The sequence below is a fragment of the Equus caballus genome, chromosome 22 (genome assembly GCF_041296265.1).
Source record: "Equus caballus isolate H_3958 breed thoroughbred chromosome 22, TB-T2T, whole genome shotgun sequence".
Lineage (NCBI taxonomy): Eukaryota > Metazoa > Chordata > Mammalia > Perissodactyla > Equidae > Equus > Equus caballus.
The window spans coordinates 34,747,176-34,769,733 of NC_091705.1; the positions used below are offsets into that span (position 1 = coordinate 34,747,176).

General features: G+C 40.1%; 1 protein-coding gene across 2 annotated transcripts; it reads right to left on the minus strand.

Annotated features, from left to right (window-relative positions):
• Positions 1-415: 415 nt before the first annotated feature.
• SERINC3 (serine incorporator 3) lies at positions 416-20,502 on the minus strand. Of its 2 annotated transcripts, XM_070247042.1 has the most exons (11): positions 20,361-20,496; positions 19,751-19,941; positions 14,893-15,054; positions 14,080-14,273; positions 12,875-12,954; positions 12,073-12,210; positions 9,412-9,581; positions 8,520-8,610; positions 7,499-7,679; positions 3,755-3,982; positions 416-3,106 (listed from the first exon to the last, which is right to left on the minus strand). In XM_070247042.1, the coding sequence occupies exons 2-11, from the start codon at positions 19,787-19,789 to the stop codon at positions 2,968-2,970; spliced, it is 1,422 nt and encodes a 473-aa protein (XP_070103143.1). In that variant the 5' UTR covers positions 19,790-19,941; positions 20,361-20,496; the 3' UTR covers positions 416-2,967. The 2 variants fall into 2 exon arrangements, with proteins under 2 accessions (XP_070103143.1, XP_001917465.1); XM_001917430.6 differs by having other exon boundaries at positions 19,751-20,502.
• Between the last annotated feature and the right edge of the window lie 2,056 nt (positions 20,503-22,558).

Sequence of the window (22,558 nt, forward strand, 5' to 3'; positions counted from 1 at the left end):
GGCCACCAAGCTTTCTCCCAGCTGTAACTAAGTAAATGTGGTGGCCACTGCTGTTGCCTTTGATGGATTCCTAGAGCATACTGCTGACCTCAAAGCCAGGGCTCTCCATGTGCAATCCTGGGGGACAGAGAAGCCTGCTCCTGGTGACGAAACACCAGATGACTCATCTGGAATGAGACAGCACCATGAGGTCTGATGATTCAGAACACTGCCCTGCTTTCAAGTACAATCCTGGGCTTACTCAAAATGCTGACATTATTTATGCGTGTGTGTCATTCAGCACTCCTGTGTATAATTCACTTAAATCTTCCAGCAACAGGCCAACTTAACTTATTCTTAGGGTGCAAGAAAGCACAGCAGGAACACTGCCCCCTAACTTTTAAAGAACAGAAACGATCTCAAATTAATATCAAAGTTATCATGAGAAAAAATAAAAACTTTATTGGACTTTGTTACACTTATTTTACAGTTTAGTATTGCTTTTATTTAGAATTACATAAGCTTGGGGATGGCGCATTGTAATGTTTTTGAAATGCAGAACCTTTAAAGGTCTTAATCTGGCTGGCCCCACTATTAAGGAAAATGCAGTGTTTACTTTACTCTGGCAAAGGAAAGGGCTAAATCGCCCCTATCAGCCCCCCAAATCCCTTGCAACTTTATCTCTGTACCCTGACATAAACCGCTGGTTTAAAAGATGGTGGTTCCAACAATTCATATCAAGCCCTGCTTCCCTACCCTCCACCTCTGCCTAAGCTGAGCTTGTCGCCTCTATGTTCCATCTGTTAAATTCTGTAAGAACACTTCAAATCTAGCCTCCATCAGATTGTGGCTGAACATCTCTGACTTTGGAATACTGTCTACTCTCATTTTAGCTCCTACTGAGATTAGCAGCTACAACCAGAATGCTTAAAATGGACTAAAAGCACTTTGCAAAGTAACTTAACTCTCTAAACAATCTTATACATGTATGAGGTACTATCTTTTGTTGAAACGAAGAAAACACTGAGGCTCAGACAGGTAATCATTTACCCAAGGACATAAAGTATATATAGTATGTACTCAATAAATATTAGCTGACCAGGTTGGCTGATAGAAAATGACTCTTAAACTTTCTTAAGGGACCATTTCCATCCTTCTTCTAACACAAAGTGTTCCTCTTTCTCTCACCTAATAAATGGAACCACCATCCTCCCAGGTGATTAAACCAGCCTCACTCAGGAATCTCTCTCTCCCCCATAACTAAACAATTGCCAATTTGAATTACCAAGTACCTCTCAGCTGTCAATTTCCCCCCATCCTCTCTTTCACTTCTTTGTTTCAAATCTTATATGGACTGCCCCGGTCTCATCTCTCTAAATCCATTCTCTATATATCAGCCACAGTGACTGAAGATACTATTTGTTCATGTCACTAAATATGTTCCCTGCTGCCCTTAACATAAGGTCCAAATCCTTTAGTGTGGTTCACAAAGCCCTTCATAACCTAGTCCCTGCCCACTTTTCCCCATTCCAGCTTTACTGAACAAGTTATTTTTGTAAGCTCCCTGCCTTTAATTTACAGTTTTGTCTACCCTTCAGCAGTACCATCCCACTTCCCCATTTCTCTCTTAGCTAACTCCTAACATTTCACTTTTCCCAGGAAGCCTACCAAGACACCCCCTTCCCCACCCCCAGGCAACTCTCCTTGGAGTTCTCTGCAATTCCTACATCATAGCGCAAATTATACCAACCGTACCATCTGTCAGCTCATTTTCACCCTCCTTAAGTCCAACATGGCAGAGCCAGTGCCTGTCATGTTCAAAGTTGTGTCCCAGAACTTCACGGGGGCTGGTATAGAGAACAGACACTCAGGAAATCTTTGTTGAAAGAATAAACTGACCTAGTCTACCTCCCTGCGTGCTACCTCTTGTCAAGAAGTTTCCTGACAGTGCCTGCCTTGTGTCTCATCTACCCAAGTGTCTTATCCAGAGAAGATACTGAGTACAGTATGTGAATGCTTTCAAGACTTTTCTCACCAGTCAGACCTTAAGTTTTAGAAGGAACAGGCGCATTCTGCTAGATGCTTGATAAACCTCACTGCCCATGTAAGTCCAAAAAATACAGAATGGGTGCTAACTCATAAAAGCTGTTAAAGAAAGGGCCTTGAAAGCTTAAGTCTTTCTATTTTAATCAAATACCTTTATAGTGCAAATATAATAAATTCACATGCATTTTACTTTTACATACTCATAACAAGATAATGACATAGACTAAAGGAGCACTGTTTTCCCAAGTGAATCTTCTTTTTAACCAAACCTACAAAGCATTTATGGAAATTAACATTTTTGGCAAAGCCACAGACTTGAATTAAGCAGCATCAATGCTGTACTGTAAAAAAAGTAAATGAAAAAACTCAAGATGTAGAAGCAGTAGCTATATCAGCAACCCCTCTTCTGGGGAAAATCTCGCACACATACTCCTTCCCCCACGTACTATGATGCCACACCTCGTAAGAGGTTAAGGACTCAATAGTGCTTGTATCACACAAATAAGACTTTCACAGAGGAAAACTGTCATAGAAATGCATCATCGTTATTATTATTTTTGCTTTTTTAAGGACACTGCAATAGAAATATATTAACAATTGCCTCAAATATCCAACATCTTTCTACCTTACATTTTAAATCAGAGTTTAGGAAGCTACAGGTCTTAATAAAGAACTCTCTTCACAGCACAGCTGCAGTTCACTTTAAAATGCAAAAACATTTCCTTGTGCTATATCCTTACAAATAAACATAATATATATATATATAAATGAAAAGTTCAGATCCTGCATTACGCATTATTCAATCTTGCCCTCTGCTATAAATCCAAATACAGTAAAATATGCAAAGCATTCACTTAATATTTTAGTTGAAGCAAAAGGGATATGGACTTGGAGCAAAGGAGACCTTTATGGATTTCAGTGGTGTCCTTGGCACTCAGAGGTTTAGCTGAAGTCTCGATTGGTGAGGACAAGTGGAGCCACAAGAGTCCAGACATAAAGGAGGAGACAGACCCAGCTGGAGCTGATCTTGACCCACACAGCTGGCCACTTGCTGGTCATGCTCTGGAACTTGGCATCAGGGCTAAGAAAACAGGAGAGTCAGATAAAGGAGCTTGATACCAGCATCTAGCAGCTCCCTAGCCATAGTCAAGAAATTCCCCAGTGAAACTTGGCTGACACTACTCTGTAGTAAGGTTCTAGAAGGGACCTGAGGAAACTGCTCTTTTTAGTTTTTATGAGCAGAGGACTCTGCCTCTCAAATGGCTTTTATCGTCTTGCCAGCATGAAGAACCCTGTCTACTCTATTCCTTGGGCAAAGTTCTTCAGGAACATCTGGCTATTCTAGATACTGGTGAAAGTCTAGATTGAAGCAGCCTCCCTGAAACTTGCCTTCCTTATCACATCCTTACTTTGATCAGAACACTTCATATGGCTATCTCTAGACCAGACAAAAATTTGTGAACAAAGACGGGTGAGATTACTTTATGTCATGGTTTTTTCTCTCAAGTAACTCAAGTCTGAAATAGCTTCCCATGATTTGCATTGCAAGAATTCCAACTAGATTTTAAATCCAAGAGGAGAAAAAGTCAAAAATATTTCAGAAAAGAGTCGGCAACTTCACTATATGGGTAAGAAAAGGGGATTCTGAGGTCAAGACACCGGATGGAGATTTTACAGGCAGCCCAAGGGGGCTAAGCGGCCTTCCATTAGTGTTGTCTGTGCCTCCTACCTGTACCAGCTGGTCAGGGTCATCATGATGTACAAGGAAGCCAAGCAGAGCATGAAGTGGAAGAAGGAGTAACTGTACTGCACTCCCTCTTTCTCGTTGTCCACAACCCGCCGAGGCTGCCCGTCTTCTTCATCACCGGCGCCACTGGTGGTCGCATCACCGAGGATCACACTGTCACTTCCTGACAGGGTTAGCTTACTTACTTGGCTATTGTTAGAATTGCGGATGCTGGAAAGTGATCCCAAAGAAGACAAATCAGAAAGGGACCATGACGATGAAGTGCCGCCATTGGCTATACACATGAAGGTTATTTCCGAACTGCTCCTACTTTGGGGACTGAAGGCCTTCTGAAAGACCCTGCTTAAAGTTCTGAACTGCTGCCTGCTATCACAAGACAAATAGTACTCTCCTCAGTTACTACTTGGTGCTTTAACTACTTTAGAGTTTCCAAAATACACCACGCTCTCAGTGTCTGCTTCCATGACGTCACAAGTGCCTCTTCTATGTTTGGAATGCACCACCCATCAGCCTTCTCCCAGCTAACTTACTCATTCTTCAATTGTCTGACTACGTGCCATGTCATCTAGAAAGCCTTCCCTGACATCACCCCATCACTAGGCCGGCTTAAATTTCCACAGCTCCTTATGCCTCCCTCTGCCATAGCACTTACCACTCCTGTCTTTCTCGCTATTTGAGGAACTCAACAGCAACAATCACCTTAATTATCTACGCATTTCTAGCACATGGCAGATGCTCACTAAAAGTCTGTTAAATGACTGAATAAAAAGTACATACAAAGGACAAAAACCACATGATCATCTTGACAGACAAAAAGCATTTTTGACAAAATCTAATACCTTTTCATGATAACACTCAAACTAGGAATAGATAAGAACTTCCTCAAACTGATAAAAGGCAGCTATGAAAAACCCAGAGCTAACACCATACTTAACAGTGAAATACTAAAAGATTTCCCCCTAAGATCAGGAACAAGATAAGTATTCCACTCTCACAATTTCTATTCAACACTGCACTGGAGGTTCAAGCCAGAGCAATTAGACAACAAAAAAAATCCAGATTGGAAAAGAAGAAGTAAAATGACCTCTACTTGTAGATGACTTGACCTTGTATATAGAAAATCTTAAGAAATACACACACACTCTATCAGAATCAATAAATGAGCTTGCAGGATACAAGATCAATATACAAAAATCGATTCTATTTCTATATACTAGCAATGAACCGAAAAGTTACATTAAGAAAACAATCTCGTTTACAATACCATCAGATAAGAATAACATACTTAGAAAGAAATTTAACAAAAGAAGTTGAGACCTGTACACTAATAACTGTAAAGCACTGAAAGAAATCAAAGAAGAGCCAAATGAGACAGCCCCCGTTCACAGACTGGACCCTTCAACAGTGTGGAGATGGGAAGATTCTCCACGAGGTTGTACAGATTCAACGCAATTCCTATCAACACCCCAATTACTTTTTTTGTAGAAATTGACAAGCTGAACCTAAATTTACATGGAAATGCAAGGGACTCAGAATAGCTAAAACAATCTTGAAAAAGAACAAACTGGGGTGATCTACACTTGCCAATTTTAAAACTTACTACAAAGCTACGGTAATCAAAACAGTGTGGTACTGGCATAAGGACAGCATACAGGTCAATGAAATAGAATTACGAGTCCAGAAATAAACCATCACATTCACGGTCAATTGATTTTTTGACGAGGATGCCGGGACAATTCAATGGAGAAAGAAGTCTTTGCAACAAATGGTGTTGGGACAACTGTATATCCACATAAAACAGAATGAAGTTGGATTCCTTACCTCAAACCATATTCAAAAATAATAAAAAGACAAATAACCCAATATAAAATTAGGCAAAAGATTTAAACAGACATTTCTTCAAGGAAGATATACAAATGGCCAATAAGCACATGAAAAAATGCTCAACATCACTGTCATTAGGGAAATGCAAACCAAAATCACAATGAAATAACACTTCATATCCTCTAGAATGGCTACTACAATTATTACAATGTAATAATTAGGATGTGGTGAAACTGGAACCCTCATGCACTGCTGGTGGGATTTTAACATGATGCAGCCACTTTGGAAAACACTTTGGCAGTTCCTCAAAAAGGTAAACATACAGGTAGCATATAATCCAGCAATTCTTTTCCTAGGTATATATCCAAGAAGAGTGAAAATGTACATCCACACAGAAAACTTGTACAAAAATATCCATAGCAGCATTATTCACAATAGCCCCACAGTGGAAACAACCCAACTGTGCATCAACTGATGAATGGATAAACAAAACGTGGTAATATTCACACAATGGAACGTTATTTCCAACAATAGAAAGGAATGAAGTACTGATAGATGCTACAACATGGATGAACCTTGAAAACATTATGCTAAGTGAAAGAAGCCAGTCACAAAAGACCACGTATAGTATGATTCCATGTATATGAAACATTCAAATAAATAAATCTACAGAAACAGAGGAGATTAGTGTCTGCCAAGGGGCTGGAGGGAGGGAGAATGGGAAATGACTGCTAATGAATATGAAGTTTCTTTTTGGGTAAATGAAATGTTCTAAAATTGACTGTGGTAAGAGTTGCACAACCCTGCAAATATACTAAAACACTACTCAATTGTACACTTTAAAAGAGTGAATTTTATGGGAGATGAATTATATCTTAAAAAAGAAAAAAAATTAGGGCAAAAGCAAAACAAACAAAAACAGTCATAGACAGTATGAAAATGAATGAGCATAGCTGTGTTCTAATAAAACTTTATTAGAACAAAAATAGGCAGCAAGCCCAAAGGCTGTAGTTTGCCAACCCCTATGTCAATCAAAAAAAAACCCCAGTAAGTCTATATATAATGTTGTGGAAAGCTGTCCAAATTATAACAACAAATTCCTATTTTAGAATAGTATGTGTGTTTATATAGCATGTTCCTAATTTATTTTTTAAAATTATATATCAAGTGATATAAGTAAAATTATGTAACTATATATAAAATCATGTATAATATACAAAATTATATCTATCTATACAGATACAGATAGATCAACAGAGAATAAGTACAAGCAAAGGAAAAAAGCTTGAAATCATACATACCAAAACGTTAACCATGCAAGAGGTAAATCTGGAGGGAGGATACTTTCATTTCCTACTTTATACTTTTGTCACTTATGTTATTAGTTTATATAAATACATACTTGCCTATTTTTATTATTTCATATTTTTAAATTATTAAAGCAATGCATGCTATTAAAAAGTAAGTATCAATAAAAATGGGTGGGAGGATGAGTACAAGCTGGGGTCTTGGATTAACTGGAAACTTTTAACATGAGAGGTATATAATTCTGTAGTTGTTTAAATATTACTTACAATGACAGGAAATAAGGATTAAAAAAAATAAGCCAATCAATTTTCAGAGCCACTATTCTAGCTAATCTGGGGTCAGGTGAGGGCATTATCCTCCTATACAGAGGAGAAAGTATCTCTTTGTAATGTTTGGAGGAATTATTTGATGAGAGGATTTACCTGAACTTTAAGAAATGTACATATCTGGGTAACTGAGGCAAGTCAAGGACTTTCAATAAGGAGAGTTAAATTGCTTTTTTTACTCCTCACACTGCTTTTTGAAAGCAAAACAGCTTCTTCACTTTATTATTAACCTTCCTGAGAATCTTGTCCTAGGCACTTTTTAACTTACCTAGAATACAAAAGGCAGAGAACAAAGACTATCAGCCCAATAAAATTATCTGTATCCAGAAAATGCCCACTCTTTGATGGCGGAGTAGAGGTAGGGACTGGAGCAGTTGAATTTCCAGGAGCCAAGGTTGGCGCAGTCATGTGTGTAATAATGCTCCACAGGGTAGGGTTGCAGGAACGATCTGAAAATGGGAAACTTTTATTATCCTTAGTTATAACTCATCTTATTCCAAGAAAGGATTTTAGGGGTGTGCTTACACTTCATTCAGTTATGATGTAAACCATGGGAATGCTATACTTAAAAGAACCTGAAATCTCGCAGTTAGTAACATATTTGTGTTGCAACCAGTGACTTAGTTTTAGAAAAAAAGAAAAACAACAACAACAAAGTATTTGTCAAATCTCATAAATGCCAATCTTGATTTTACTGGTTTTGAAGTTTAAGCGGCAAGTCATTTGGTTCTACAGTTGTACAAAGGCTAAGCATGAGAAATTTATTCCTAGTTTTGTTTTTAGTTACATAAGAATACAATAAACGTAAGTCGAATCATCACTGAGGGTCTGCGATAATTATTTTCCTTTAAAAGGAGTCCACAGAATACCCTATAGAGAAACAACCCTATAATAACTACAAAAAGACATTTCCTACAGCTGTTTCTTCTAGAGGCTGTAACATGAAAGTAAAATTGAATTAAAGCAATTCTACAAAGGGCCAAAACAATATAGCCTTGTCCAGCTCTTAACTCCTTTTGACTTAGTCCAGGGGGAAAAAAAAGCCTAGACTAGACTATTGAAAGGATTGTGGTCCTTCAGGTTGTCTATGAATAGTTATGAATAAAAACAGGGAATAAAACTTGAAAGGTAAATATCTACAGACATACAGCGAACACTGTACATTTAAGTAAAGTTTTTTGTTTGTTCGCTTGTATGACATTTGTTCTAGCTCTAGTTTTTGCACCCTTCCAAGGAGTAATTTCCTACTTTCTTTTCATCAAATGAATGTGCTGTCAACGTTCCCTTACCAGGTTCATTGGACATGGCTGACCAGGTGAGGTACATGGTGTAGAGGGTGATGATGGAAGACTGCAGGAGGCCAGAACGAGGCTGGTGTTCCTATGGGATCAAAAGGAAAACAACACCACAGGAATTGCAAGGGCTGACTTTCTAAAACCCAGTGTACTTCCCTGGAGCCCACTGAATTGTCATTAACTGAGAACTTTCTGATTCTGCTTGACAGATGAAAGATGACAAGTAACTTTCAGTTTGAGTTAGCTTGCAAAAGAAGTAAGAAAGAAGAAGCATGTACTACTGGTTCTCAAGGCATTTCCTAATCCTGGAAATTCCTGTGTATCACACAAAGACTTTACTTACTAGTCCCTTGGTGTAGTAGAGTCTAAGCTCAGCTCTGCCACTACGATGTGACCCATTGTCTCTCTGGAACTTCAGTTTTCTTACTTTTAAAAGGAGAGACGATGTCTAGATGTTCTTTTCATATTTCATATCTAAAACCCCATGAATTTTTAAAAGTACAGTATTTAAACAATGAAACTCAAGAGCATGAGTTTTGTTTTTAAAAATGAAAATCGATTATTTTTTATAGTTTAATTCCCCTAAAATATCTTGACTAATGACTCATAAGAATCATGCTCACGATATAAACAATTTTATAAGAACTATAAATTCTCAAGTGACCTAGGGTTTTTTTTTGATAGGGAAATTTACTTAATTATGATACAGGCACTCACTGGCACATTTTATAGTTACTAAGTTATAATTATGAAGATTTTTCATAATATGGCAAAATGTTTAAGTAGATAAACTTAGACATAAATTTATATGAAAGGTTACCTAGGTTTTAAGCTCAACATTAAAGAAAAATCTTTCACAGGAGGAAGAAGCAGAAAACAACCATACCTGAACCTTTGGATGGATTGATATAATAGAAACCACAACACATAGGATCAGATTAATACTGATGAAGAACTTGTTTTCTGTGCAGCCATCTGGTCTGGTGTAGTAGGTGTAGAGCAGCCCGACAAAGACGATTGACAAGATATAGAAGCAGCTTGTGAGGGACAGTAAAGCTGGAAAAAAGGAAACCAATATGAATGCCCACAATTGTAACAAACCTGTATAATGAAGAACAATTTTCTTCTACCCCATATAAAAATAATGAGGCATTATTTCACTTTTATGATGGTCAATAATTTACAGCAAAATTATAGAAGCCCCAAGGTTGAACTTCAGACTGTGTTCGAGCTGACTCAATGTGAAGTTCCAGAATCCACCGTGCAACTGAATTCACTTCCTAGATTACCTAACTTGATTGCACGGGTTGGAAAACCATACATATGATCATTCCAGCTACAGTAAACAGTAACCACATGATAAATAATGTGCATTATAAGCTTTTCTTAGGAACTTAGAAGACGCCTGGGCCCTCAAAATAACCCAATTCACAGCAAGCTAAATGCCAGGGATGGTGATGGTGGAAAACAGAATATACAGACATCTTTTTATGGCAGTTTTTCCTCTGCAGCAGCTAGCTGCAAAAACCCATTTCCTATCAAATACAATGAGACCACATCATTGTGGGAAAGTGGCTCATTTGCTATTTTCAAATATTTAAAGTAATGTTCCTTTCTATTCACATGGATAATCAACAACTAGCTACGTACCTCTGAAAAGCAGAAAACATGAAACAGAGCATGTAGTATACTCAGACCAATTGCAGCATGTTGAGCTCAATTAACTCGTGTTTAATTCAAAGCACAGGCTTATTTGAGCAAACTAGTTTCTACTTATCTCAATCTCCATGGATTTTGCATATTTAAAATTAAACATTAAGTTACTAGCACAATTCCTTTTGTTTTCCCATCTGCATACACAAGATTTCTCTACTTTTGCTACTCCAAAGAATGGCCAATCTGCAATTCACTCATTATTAAATTCTTTGAGAGCTGAGGCATCCAAAATGAACTACAGGAAACAGAAGTAAATAGGTAAAAAGTAAAATAAAATTTTATTAGTCAGAAAGAAGTAAAGGACAAGTTGCAGGATTCCCAACCCATAATGATAAATGATAAAGACAATTTTTTAAATCTTTTGCTGAAATAGTTACAAACAATTTAAGTGACTAACAATAGGGCAATGGTTAAATAAAGTATGGTATACCAAGCCAGGGAACACCACAGAATTGTAGAGAATGAAATACCATGCAACTGTTAAATGACTAAGACATACCCATATTCACTGGTATGGAAGGATATTAATTGTATAATAAGTGAAAAGAAAAAGTCAAGGAACAATACAAGTATGAACCTATTTATATTTAGATACAAAACCATGTATATGTGCATAAATACATAAAGATCCGGTAACAGTGGTTATAGCTGGAGAGGAAAGTGGGTTGCAGACAGGTAGAGATTTGCATGTTTTATTCTTTATAAAGTTCTATCATTTGTATTTATGGTGAACATAGTATTATTTTTCATTTTTTTAAGATAATTTAAAAAGAAGCAAGCTAAATAAATAAATAAGATGAAAAGAAAACTGAACAATTTGATAATATGTACAAAAAGCATTTAAAATACCCATACCCTTTGACTCTTCTACTTCTGGGAATTTATTCGAATGAAATAATCAGTAATGGGCTCAAAGATATATTATTAGGTATTTATTGCTGTACTGCAGCCAAACATATTCACAAGCTATTTCTAAGTTTAAAAAAAGTCAAACTATAAACTATTTGAATGTATTATACATTTAAAAAATAAAACAAATATATTACACACATTTTTCAATGACTTTTTCTTCTATACATCGAAAACACATATGTTCATATAGAATAAAAGACTGGAAGAGTGCAGACTAATATGTTAACAGTAAGTAATAACTACTGGAGAGCTGGATTATGGGGGAATTTGTTTCCTTTTGTGATTTCTGGTTTTTTAAGTTCTTGAAACAGAGCATCTATTACTTTTATGGGGAGGAGGGGCCAGAAATCTCAACAACTATTATTTTTAAAATGAGTTATGGCTATGTCTAATAAATAGAGGGTTCCAAAGTCCCTCCCCATTATTATAGGCTATAAATCCTATTCCCAACCTAGAAATTTCAAGTGCCCTTTTTCTACCAGAGAGCTTTTACAAGGGGTGGGGTAAGACTCTGAACAAAGCAGTGGACCGTTCACCCCCATCTGCCTGAGGGATGTGGGCAGATGTTCCATATGTAGAACCCATCTGAGGCGCCTGTCCACGGAAACAAGGTAATCAAAACCAGGACTACGTCACTAAATACAACAGCTTTTCCCTATCTAAACACAAGTAGTTACATTACAAATCTCAAAATAAATGAATTGGGAGAATCCAATGATTTATATTACCTGTGCTACTCTATTCCCTCCTACTAAAATGTATATAACTCAGAACTGACTCAACTGGGAAACTGTAGTTTTTAAAAGGTCAACTCTACACTGGGCGTTTATATATTTAAATAAATGGAGATTTTTATTGCATTCCCTGTTTAATGTAGCATAACGTAGTATGGCTCTCACAGGTGTGTTTAGGTACTTACCAGCATACCAGAACCTTGGGTTTCCTTCTTCCATTCGATTTACCCATGATTCATTCCAAGAGTGAGCAAAGTCTACCAACAGCACGAGCTGGATGAGGATAAAGAAGAAGGCCCCTCCCATGCCAATAGCAAACCAGGCTACAAACCAAAAGAACAAAGTTATATTTACCGTAGGAGTAACATTTCAGAATGTTACTGTCCAACATTCTAAAAAGATTTCCATTCAAGTAAGAAAGAGGTGGTAAAGACATATTCTATCTCCAGGAGGACAGCAAGATTATTCCAACTCCAAACTCAAAGGCTTTCTCTGAGAAGTGTTCTGTTAGTTTTCAGACCTTTTAAAACTTGTTCTAAATGGTGCCAATGCAAGCCTAGGATTTGACATTCCAAATGGTACTACAAAGCCTTTTCCTTTACTTTACAGGGGGAAAAAAATCACAATGGAAACTCACAGATGTCATTTGATGCCATGTTAAGGAAGCAAGTTAAGACAGTGACAGTGGAACAAGTCCTTATGTTGACAAGCTCTCCAATTAACGCAGTATTGCCAAGTGAGAAGGTAAACTATGAAAATACTGGCAAACAATTAACATATGGTTCCAGACCAGGTGAGAAGTGGGCTGAATGCCTCCTGGCTTTAATCAATCAATTAATGTCTTAATATTAATACCCAATCATATAATTGGGCACCACCTCATTTAATTGCCAGTTTTGCAAAATCAGTAACAAAAATGTAGCTTTAACTCAACCTTCCGCAGAGACTGTATATATTATACTGAACCCCCTTAAGAGTGAGCCATACCTGTGGTGAAATGGCCCCCAGGGATATAGAAAGATCCAACCATGATACCGACAATGGCTGCAATTTTGAAGAACCAAAACCTATTAAAATATAAAAGTGCATTTACGAACTGCTCATTTTTGTCCTTACACTGAGAAAAATGAATTACTGAAATGCAAAAATAAAGCCTTAGTAGCAGTTCCAATCTAATTGTCTGGGCTTATTTCCTTATTTGACATGAGGCTACTTCACTCAATATTTCACACAATTTAAAGACAAATATTAGCACAGAGAACAAATCATTCACATTCATAGTAAAAGAGAAACAAATAATTTCAGAGTTTCCCTACTTTTAGCACTTAAAAATAGGAGTTTTTCTAGAATTCTGGAGAGTTCTAAACTAACAATGTTAGCTAAATACAGAACAATTAACTATTAGATCTGGGGAAAGGTATCACCTAATCCTTCTTTTACAACACAGGACTTAAGTGCCTTGCCCACAATCACACAGTTCATCACTGGCAAAGCCAGGACCAAACCCAGCTTTCAGTCCATGATCTGTAAAGACTGCCTTACATGGCAGAGTGGAAAGAATCAGGCTCTGGAGCTGGACAAATATGAGTTTCAATCTTAGCTCCAAGTCTCACTGGCTGAGAGATCTCAGGCAATTTATTTAACCTCTCTGAAATTCAGTTACTGCATCTGTAAAAAGGGGAATATAATACATATAAAGTTTACAAAACTCCCTTAGGTCTTCAAATGAGAATTAGAAATATATGTAAAAGGGGGTCAAGAAAGGGATGCAATAGAATATGTAAATCAGTGGCCCAAATATATTCACTGTGTATATTGCTGTATACTGTTTAAATATATCAAGCATATGATTATCTTTTAACAATAAAAAGAAAAAAAAATGTATGTGTGTATAGTGCCCAGCACAGTGCTTGAACTGTTTCACAGGTGTTCAATAGAAATCTAGGAACTTAAAGCAAAGGTATTAAAAAAAAAACAAAAGCCAAGACCACCCTCCTCTCCGCCACATCCTCCACGCTACAGGTCTCCAAGTGAAAATGACATTGAAACGACTTCATATGTATAAAAGGTCAGAAATACACCTGCGCCACTGATTTGCATACTCTACTGCTTCCATCAGCACGGCAGCATGAACTGCAGAAGGGGAAGATCCATACCATAATATAGTAAGTTAATAAATAAATCTTACATACCCATTGTGTACTGCTGCTCTGGGATCTTTACTTGTTTTCACTTTTAACATGAGCAGAAAGAAGACAAAGAAAAAGACGGCCAAGGCAAAGTTGATCCGATACACAGCTTTATAACCGACCAGCACATCACAATCTTTATCTGCCATTATATCAGCCACCTTGATTTTAAATCCCCCTTCACAGAATCCAGGAATCTAGAAAAACAATTTCAATGCTATGGGAATAGCCACATTTAAACAGAGATTCTATCCCCCACAGGGAAGTCTGGATTTATAAAATTGACTACTTCAACAACTACAAGACTGTCCTGTAGGATTTTTCTCTTTGCCTTCCAATTCACTCATAATCTTGCCACCAACAAGGATAAACAACTTGCATTTTGAAAATAAAAGTGAAGCGCTTTCTTCTTTGCTCTTCTCTGCTGATGACGTTATTTCCCATTTTCCCATGAATTTTCATGCTATAGTACACTCCTTCCAAAGGTGAAGGGCTAGTCTACTTTAAATGTTTTAAATCTTAAACAAATAGGGAAAGAAAAGGTTTTAGGGCCATTCTTTTAACATCTGTTTTCTCTCAGTTAGACTAGAGCTGAAGATATTCATTCTAACTACCTTTACTTCTGGAAAAGAACTAATATCTTCATATTCTGCATCTTGACTATACCCAAAAGTAATTTAAAAACCCAACAACTACAATGAAGTTGATTTTCTTAACAGTGAAGAAGTTAAGAATATTAATTACAACTAAGATTTTGCAAAATACAAAAATAATAAAAATAGCCAGTACATTAAAGGTAGTGTTACTTCTGCTTACCTTCTTCAGCTGACTTTCCATCCCGCCCGACAGCATGATACAGGAGACAACAGTGCCCAGGAGGAGAATGAAAGCGTAGATGAGGCGAGTCACAGTGGAATTCTTACTGTTGGGACAGCAACTACACAGCAAACAAGAGGCACCACTGCAAAGGCACGGAACCTGTAATAAGCACACCAGGGCCATGTGAGACCTCCTTCAGTGGACTCCTTTAAGACATGGATGTCGCAGAACAGATGAGGCAAACCAGGCTTTAACAGTCTTAACTGAGAGCACTATGGCCGGGAGGAGGTGGCTAAAACCATGGACTCTGGAGTCAGTATTATTCCTGCCACTTTACCTCAGCAAGTTACATAATCTAAGCCAATTTCTCCGTCTGTAAAATAGACTCAGAACAGAATCCTCCTCCCTCGGACACTGCTGTATTAAATGAGCACTCAACACAGTGCCTAAAATACGAGCCCAATAAATTTAGTTATATTCCTAGAGAACATATTTTATGTTAAAATAATATATCTTAACATTGAGGAAAATACAAACCTAACTCCACTTGCTGTTTATTGAGAATCCTAGCTACCAAATCTGATATTACAGCATAAAGCAACATTACATGGAAACCCTCATAAATAACAATAGCAAGAGCCATTTAGCTCCATTCAAGAGTAACCTGGAGACTCCTCAAAAAGTTCAACAGAGAATTACCATATGACCCAGCAATTCCACTCCTAAATATACACTCAAAAGAACGGAAACAGGATTCAAACAAAAGCGTGTACATGAATGTTCAAAGCACCACTATTTACAATTGCCAAAAGGCAGAAACAACTCAAATGTTTATCAATTGATGAATAGATAAGTTAAATGTAGCATATCTACATAATGAAATATTATTCAGCCATAAAAATGAAGTACTAGTACATGGTACAACACAGGTGGACTCTGAAAACATCATGCTAAGTCAACGAAGCCAGACACTAAAGGTCACATATCGTATGACTGCATTTATGTGAAATACCCAGGATAGGTAAATCCAGAGACAGAAAGCGGTTTCCAGAAAGTGGTTTCCAGAGGTTGGAGGGAGAGAAGTGGGGAGTAACTGTTTAAACGGGTGTCTGGTTTCCCTTTGCGGTGATGAAAATATTCTAGAACTAGATAGGTATGATGACAGCACAACACTGTGACTGTACTAAATGCCACTGAATTATACACTTTAAAATGGTTCATTTTATGTTATGTGACTTCACCTCAATTTTTTAAAAAAAGAGTAACTTGGATCTATGCTCAGCTACAATCTCCCAATGAACATTCCAGATGAGAGAGGATATAACCTGAGTCATTCTTATATATGCTTGATTAGGAAACCACCTGAACTGCTTTGACAGGCAGTTCATGTCACGTTACACGGACAGGCTAATTTAGAATTATCAGCAGAAGCAGCAGATGTAAACAATGGGGGATTCTGGTTTTATAGTATGGTAATAATCTTTACTTTTTATAGATGGTACCTTGTGTAGACTTTACCACGGTTTTGGGCGATCTGGAGCAAGCTGCTACTTAAAAGCCCAGATTTCTCATCTGTAAAAATGAGCATAATACCACCTACCCAAAAAGAGTTACTGCGTGAAGAATGAGATACTGTCAGGAATATACAGCACCTAGAAGAATGCCTCGCATAGCAGGGGCCTGGTGCATCAAGACAGCCATTAGTATCTGTAATTGCAACTGCCATGGGATATTGACCACCCAGCCTCTGTCTCCAATTCTTAACTACAACCTGGGCCAAAAGACCATAATAAAAGTCTGTATCTGGCCAAAGACAGAAATACAGATGTTTTATCGCCCAAACAATGACACTAATTGCTTCGGGTTTATTTTGTCTGCACTCACACTTTTGACTCCCTTAAGCTATTTTTTCTTCTATCCAACTAAATAATCTCATAATTGCCTACTGTTTGCTATGAGTTGAATTGTGTCACCCCTAAAATTCATACGTTGAAATCCTAACCCCCATATCTCACAATGTGACCTTATTTGGAAATACGGTCATTGAAGATTTAATTAGTTAAAATGATGCTATACTGGTGAACAGTGGGCACCTAATCCAATACAACAGGTGTCATGAAAAGGAGAAATGTGGACAGAGACATGCCACACAGGGAGAAGACTGTGTGAAGATGAAGGCAGAGGTTTACAACAAGGAACACCAAAGACTGCTAGCAAACCACCAGGAGCTGGGGAAGAGGCATGGGACAGGTGCTCCCGCACCCCCCTCCAAAGGAACCAACCCTGCTGACACCTTAATCTAGGACTTCTGGCTTCCAAAACTGTGAAACAAATTTCCATTGTTTAAGCCACTCAGTTTGTGGTATTTTGTTATCCAGCCCTAGCAAACTAACACATCTACTTACTTGTTTATAACTGTCATGAGAATGTAAATATCTTGAGGGGGGCCACCCAGTGTTCTATCTCTTCCACCTTCACACAGTAGGTACTTGATCTTGGAAACAAATGTGTCTTACTACACGTTATGTCACTTCCCTTTCTTAGTAATGACAACTCTATTCTTCCTCTTGCTCAGGGCAAAAACTTTGTAGTCATCCTTGATGCCTTCTCTCTTTCAAAACCCTCACCAAAGCTGTCAGTACCATCAGCTCTACTCTCAAAATATGTCCAGAATCTGATGACTTTCAGAGCATCCTTAGCTATCCTGTTGGTCCAAGCCACTACTATCACTCTCACCTGGATTAAATGCAATAGCTCCTGTCTCACTGCTGGAGCAACCCATTCAGAACCCAGAATTAGTATAAAAAGTATTTTAAGATGAAGACATTTGAGAGTCAACAGATGCAGAAAAAAAGTCTTCTCGGAGCTTTCCTCATGCGACTAAAAGCAGCAACTTTTGGGATATGAGGCTGCTATAAATTCTCTCTCCAGGAGAGTTTTATGGCCATGAAGAAGACAAAAAGACCTCTGCACCTACATAAACAAATATTACCACAAGCTTTCTTATCTCCTATTCTTCTCCTAAAAACCCATGTGTCTTTCCTAAAGAAACCTATTTGTTCTTCCCATAGAAGCCCTTTTCCCCCTCTCCTTTTCCCCTATTAGGTTAGGTATATAACAAGCCCTATATCCTAACCACCCATCTGAGTTATTCATCACTAAGCACTCCTGTGTGTATGTGTGTTGCTCAGTACACAAACTCTTTTTCTCTTGCTAATCTGTCTTTTTGTCAGTTTAATTCGCAGGCCCCCAACCACTAACCCCACGGAGGGGGGGGGGGGGAGTTTTTCCTCCCCTTCACTGCTTCACTCTTTCTTTTCTACCATCTATCCTCCACACAGCAATCTTGTGAAAACACAAGTCTGATCACATGACTCCTCTTTTCTGTAACGGATCCCCACATCACCTAAGAATAAAAGCCAAAGTACAAGACCATACAATGCGTTATCTACATGATTTGGCTCCCTGCTACCTTTCTGACTTCATTTCCTATTATTCTTCCCCTCAACTCATTTCCTTCTCTGCTACACCGAACTCCGTGCAGTTTCTGTTGAACAAAAGAGATTAATAAAATAGAAAAGCGATTTATAGGTAGAAATGCTTTGATGGCTTCCATTCAAATCTTAGCTTTACCTCAAAGCCAACAAAAGGTGTTTCAGGTCATTAGGAAAGGAAAGACATCTTTGTTTCAAATTACAAATTCACTCCTTCATTAATGACTATATTTTTTCTAAATCTATTTTGTAAATAGTGAGTTTGACCCACTCGTGGATGGCAAAAATCAACTGACCAGGATTTTTTTTTAATATGATAGAAAATTGTACAGCAGATAGTAAAGGTAAAAATTATCTCATAAAACTTGGGTGTATTAAATCAACTATATAAATGTATTTCTTACTTTGGGTCAAGGTCCAAAACACTAGAAAGCCACTGCTCTCAAGAACCAAGAAATGACCAAACGCCCTCTTGGTTTAGGATCAACAACCTGAAAGGACGAAAAGTACATTCTGTCCCTAAGAAATGGTAGCGGAATGGGCTGAGACTGAGTCCTTGGTCAACTAAGTCAGTTGGGGAATTCGGAAACAAGAAAAAGATTTCAAGGAATCATGCTCTCTGGAACGAGTATGAGGGAACTCAGCGTATTCTCTTCCCTAGATCCTAAAATTGCCTTTTTACAACACGGCGTTTACAATCTACAAAGTGATTCAACCCATTTATTCACTTTATCCTCACGACAGCTATCGAGGCGAGGAATACTGGGGTGACTGCCCTTCTCTCACGGGAAGCCAGAGATAAGTGACTTGTACAAGGTCCGAATGTTCAGGCCACGGCTTCCAACTCGCAATAGCAACCCACAAGGCCTTCTTTCCCCTGCACCAGAACCGCAGACAGGCCTCGGCGAAAATCCCAGCTCCGCCACGTACTCTGGAGCTTTGGCAAATCCCGTGCTATGGAATAAAAATATCATTCGACCCACCCAAAGTTAAATGACGCCACCTTACGAAGGTGCTTCGAAACGAACCAGCGAGCCCCGACCCCGGGAGCCCATTCCTCGTCCTCCGCCAGCTCCGGAGGAGCCCACAGGCCAGAGGGCCGGCGGGGGCGGGGCAATCGAAATTGTAAACAATGGCGGCTGGCCTCCTGCGTTTCTCAACAAACCCGGAAGGCGAGCCGCCCGGTCCCGCCGGGGGCAGCGCAGATTTCGGCCTGGGCCGCCGGACACCCTCTGCAGCCCAGGGGCAGTCTACCCCACCCCGGGCCTCTGGAGCCGAGGCCGATCGGGTCTGGGCTTGCGGCTCCCTATCGCCCTCCCGCAAACCACAGGTCCGACCGAGGCACCGGACCCCGAACTCACCCAGCTGGCGAGGGAGAAGACGCCCAGCACAGCCCCCATGGTGACGCCGACGATGGAGGCGGCCGGTCACCAGGCTTCTAGCGCGGTGGTATGTGCCAGCTGAGGCGTCTCCTCAAAAACGCCACGGTTTCTCAGGCCGGAAACGCGCGGCGTGCGTCATTGCGTGGCCCCGCCCACGCCCTCGGCCGCTACTGAGAGGGCAGCCGTCATTGGTAGAAGGGGAAGGCGGAGCTAAACTAGCCCCGGGCTGAGAGGGGAGGCGGGACTAAACGGGCCTGGGGCTGAGGGGAGAGGCGGAGCTAAGTCAGCACTGCGCTGGGGAGGAGGAGGGGCTAACCGGCCGGGGACTGAGGGAGAAGGCGCGGCTAACCGCCGGGGTGTGAGAGGGGGAGGCGGGGCTAAACGGGCCGGGGGCTGAGGGGAGAGGCGTGGCTAAACGGACCCGGGGCCGAGAAGGGAGGCGAGACTAAACCGGCCTGGGGCTGAGGGGGAGGCGGGGCTAAACCGGCCGGGGCTGAGGAGGGAGGCGGAGCTAAATGGACCCGGGGCCGAGGGGAGAGGCGGGGCTAAGCGGCCCCGGGGCCGAGGAGGGAGGCGAGACTAAACCTACCCGGGGCTGAGGAGAAGGCGGGGCTAAACTGGCCGAGGGCTGAGGAGAAGGCGGGGCTGAGCGGGCCCGGGGCTGATGGGGAGGCGGGGTAACCGGCCCGGGGCTGCGGATCCTGTGAAAGCTTTATTCCTTCACCGCGTTTGTATTCCCTGGGAGCCCATTATGTGTCAAGATGTGGTACGGACGTGCACCAGAATTGATGGGCTAGTTAAGCAGAGGCTGACGCTGAACAGAAATGCACCACGACGTACGGTGCTGAGTACCCTGAAAAGGAGTCTGAGGGAACATTCTTTGACAAGAAGTTAATTTCATGCCTACTATGTAAGGGACAGCAACCTCCTCGGGGTTAGTCCTGGAAGGCTTTTCTGAGGAATTTATATTTAATCTGAGAACTGAAGGATGAGTCCAAGTTAATCAGGAAAAGATGGGCATTGCTTCCCTGTCGATGCAAGTGATCCATAATGAATCTATAAATCGAAGTCGGGGTGAGTTTATTACACGAGCCAGTGTTGAGGACTAGAGCCCCTAAGTGACCTTGGCCAGGGAAGGAAGCACCGGGAAGAGGCGGGGTGTAGGGAGTGGCAGTGCGCCGTCTTAGAAGGAGGAAGAGACGTCACATGTGACAGGAGTATCCCTCTGACTAGGGCCCCCAGATGCTTTGCTGGCTCAGCGGGCGAGTGGTCACGGGATGAGCACAGTAGGTCAGTAGTTAATCCTTGGTTTCTGGGAAGAAATGCTTATCTATAAAGAAATGCTGATATGGCAGGAGGGCAACATCCCCATCTCCAAGGGCGTCCTCCTGGGCTTTGGGAGGTTGCGAGTGTTTAAAGCAGATGTACAATGCGTGCTCAACAGGCCACGTCAGGCCTTTCTGGAAAAACAAGGTTGGGCCCAATTAGTTTTGAACCAAACGGCTTCCTCACACCTCCAATGTAATGTATTGCTTTCCATTTATTCATCACCTAACATGTGGGATATATGTACCATTTGGCATAAAGGAAAGATCTCAGGGTGCGTGAACACGACATTAGGTACCATGGAAAGGCAGAGTGAGAAAGGCCTGTTTCAAACCAAAGAGGAAGTTTGTTTGAGACTAGTACGCATTGAACATTCTTCTAACATTTGCTTATCTCCCTTTTTAACAGAGTGAAGGCTTCCTTTTCCAGATCTCTCCAAAAATAGCCACAACTACAGTTAAATAACAGTGTTTTGGTTGGGAGAGGGTGTTTGCAGAAATTCTATTTCTACCAAGCAATGCTGGTTTTCCATTTAAGCAGTGATGTAAATTTAAGTAAAAATTGAGAGTCCGTTTAAAGAAAAAAATGACTGACTTACATAACAGCACAGGTGGTACGCAGGTACGGCAACAATGATGACAATGTTATACAAATGACTAGTGTAGAGGAACATTCACCTGGGAATATAAGAACCTGTGGAGTTTGGAATCCTAGAATATTTAGGCTGGAAGAAGCCTTAGAAATATATTCCGATTGCTTCTTTTAGAGAAATGGAAAAAGGCTCAAAGTGTAATAGTTTGCCCAAAGCCACAAAAAGGGTTGATGGCAGAGTGAGAAGAACTACCAAACTTTCCTAATTCCTACTGTCGGGGCGGGAAAATCCCCTTTCTTCCCTCCTTGTATCCTTACGGCTGGACTAATAGTAAAACTGACACAAGATCAGATTAACAGGAGAAAAACCCAGTTTAATACATATGTATTGGAGGTCATAAGGAAATGATGCTTGGAGAGTGAACAAAGCAGGCAGTATATATATCTTTTACACAAAGAAACAGTAAATTTGTGAAGAATTGACGGGACAAAGAAACTAGGTTTGGGATAGGTAATTAGGAATTTAAGCAGAGTTTCAGCTCGAGGTAGTCAATTAGCAGGGTTTGTCGACACAGGCTTCTCGGCAAATCCCCAGCTCTGGGGATAAGGATGCAGGGAGAGCACCTTTTCACAGGGGAGATTTATTTCCTGCTCTCAGGGGAACAGCGACAGGAGGGTCAGCATGCCCTTTTCGCTTTTCAAGGAACTTCAATTCAAAATAATCAGTATGCTATCGTGGGATATTTTGGGGTGGCCTGACCTGGGTCCCAAGACGACCTCAGCCCTTCTGCACCCCGCTTCCTCAAAATACCTGCCCAAGTCAGGCTGCTTCAGGATCACTGAATCTTCCAGGTAGCCAGTACAATCGTT

Coding starts and splice junctions, on each gene's coding strand:
- SERINC3 (XM_001917430.6), bottom strand. CDS start 19,789: ATGGGGGCTGTGCTGGGCGTCTTCTCCCTCGCCAGCTGG. Junction 14,274..14,892: donor TGGAAAGTCAGCTGAAGAAG/GTAAGCAGAAGT, acceptor TTGTTTTTCTAG/ATTCCTGGATTCTGTGAAGG. Junction 9,582..12,072: donor CCCAAGGTTCTGGTATGCTG/GTAAGTACCTAA, acceptor CCTTTTTTCCAG/CTTTACTGTCCCTCACAAGC.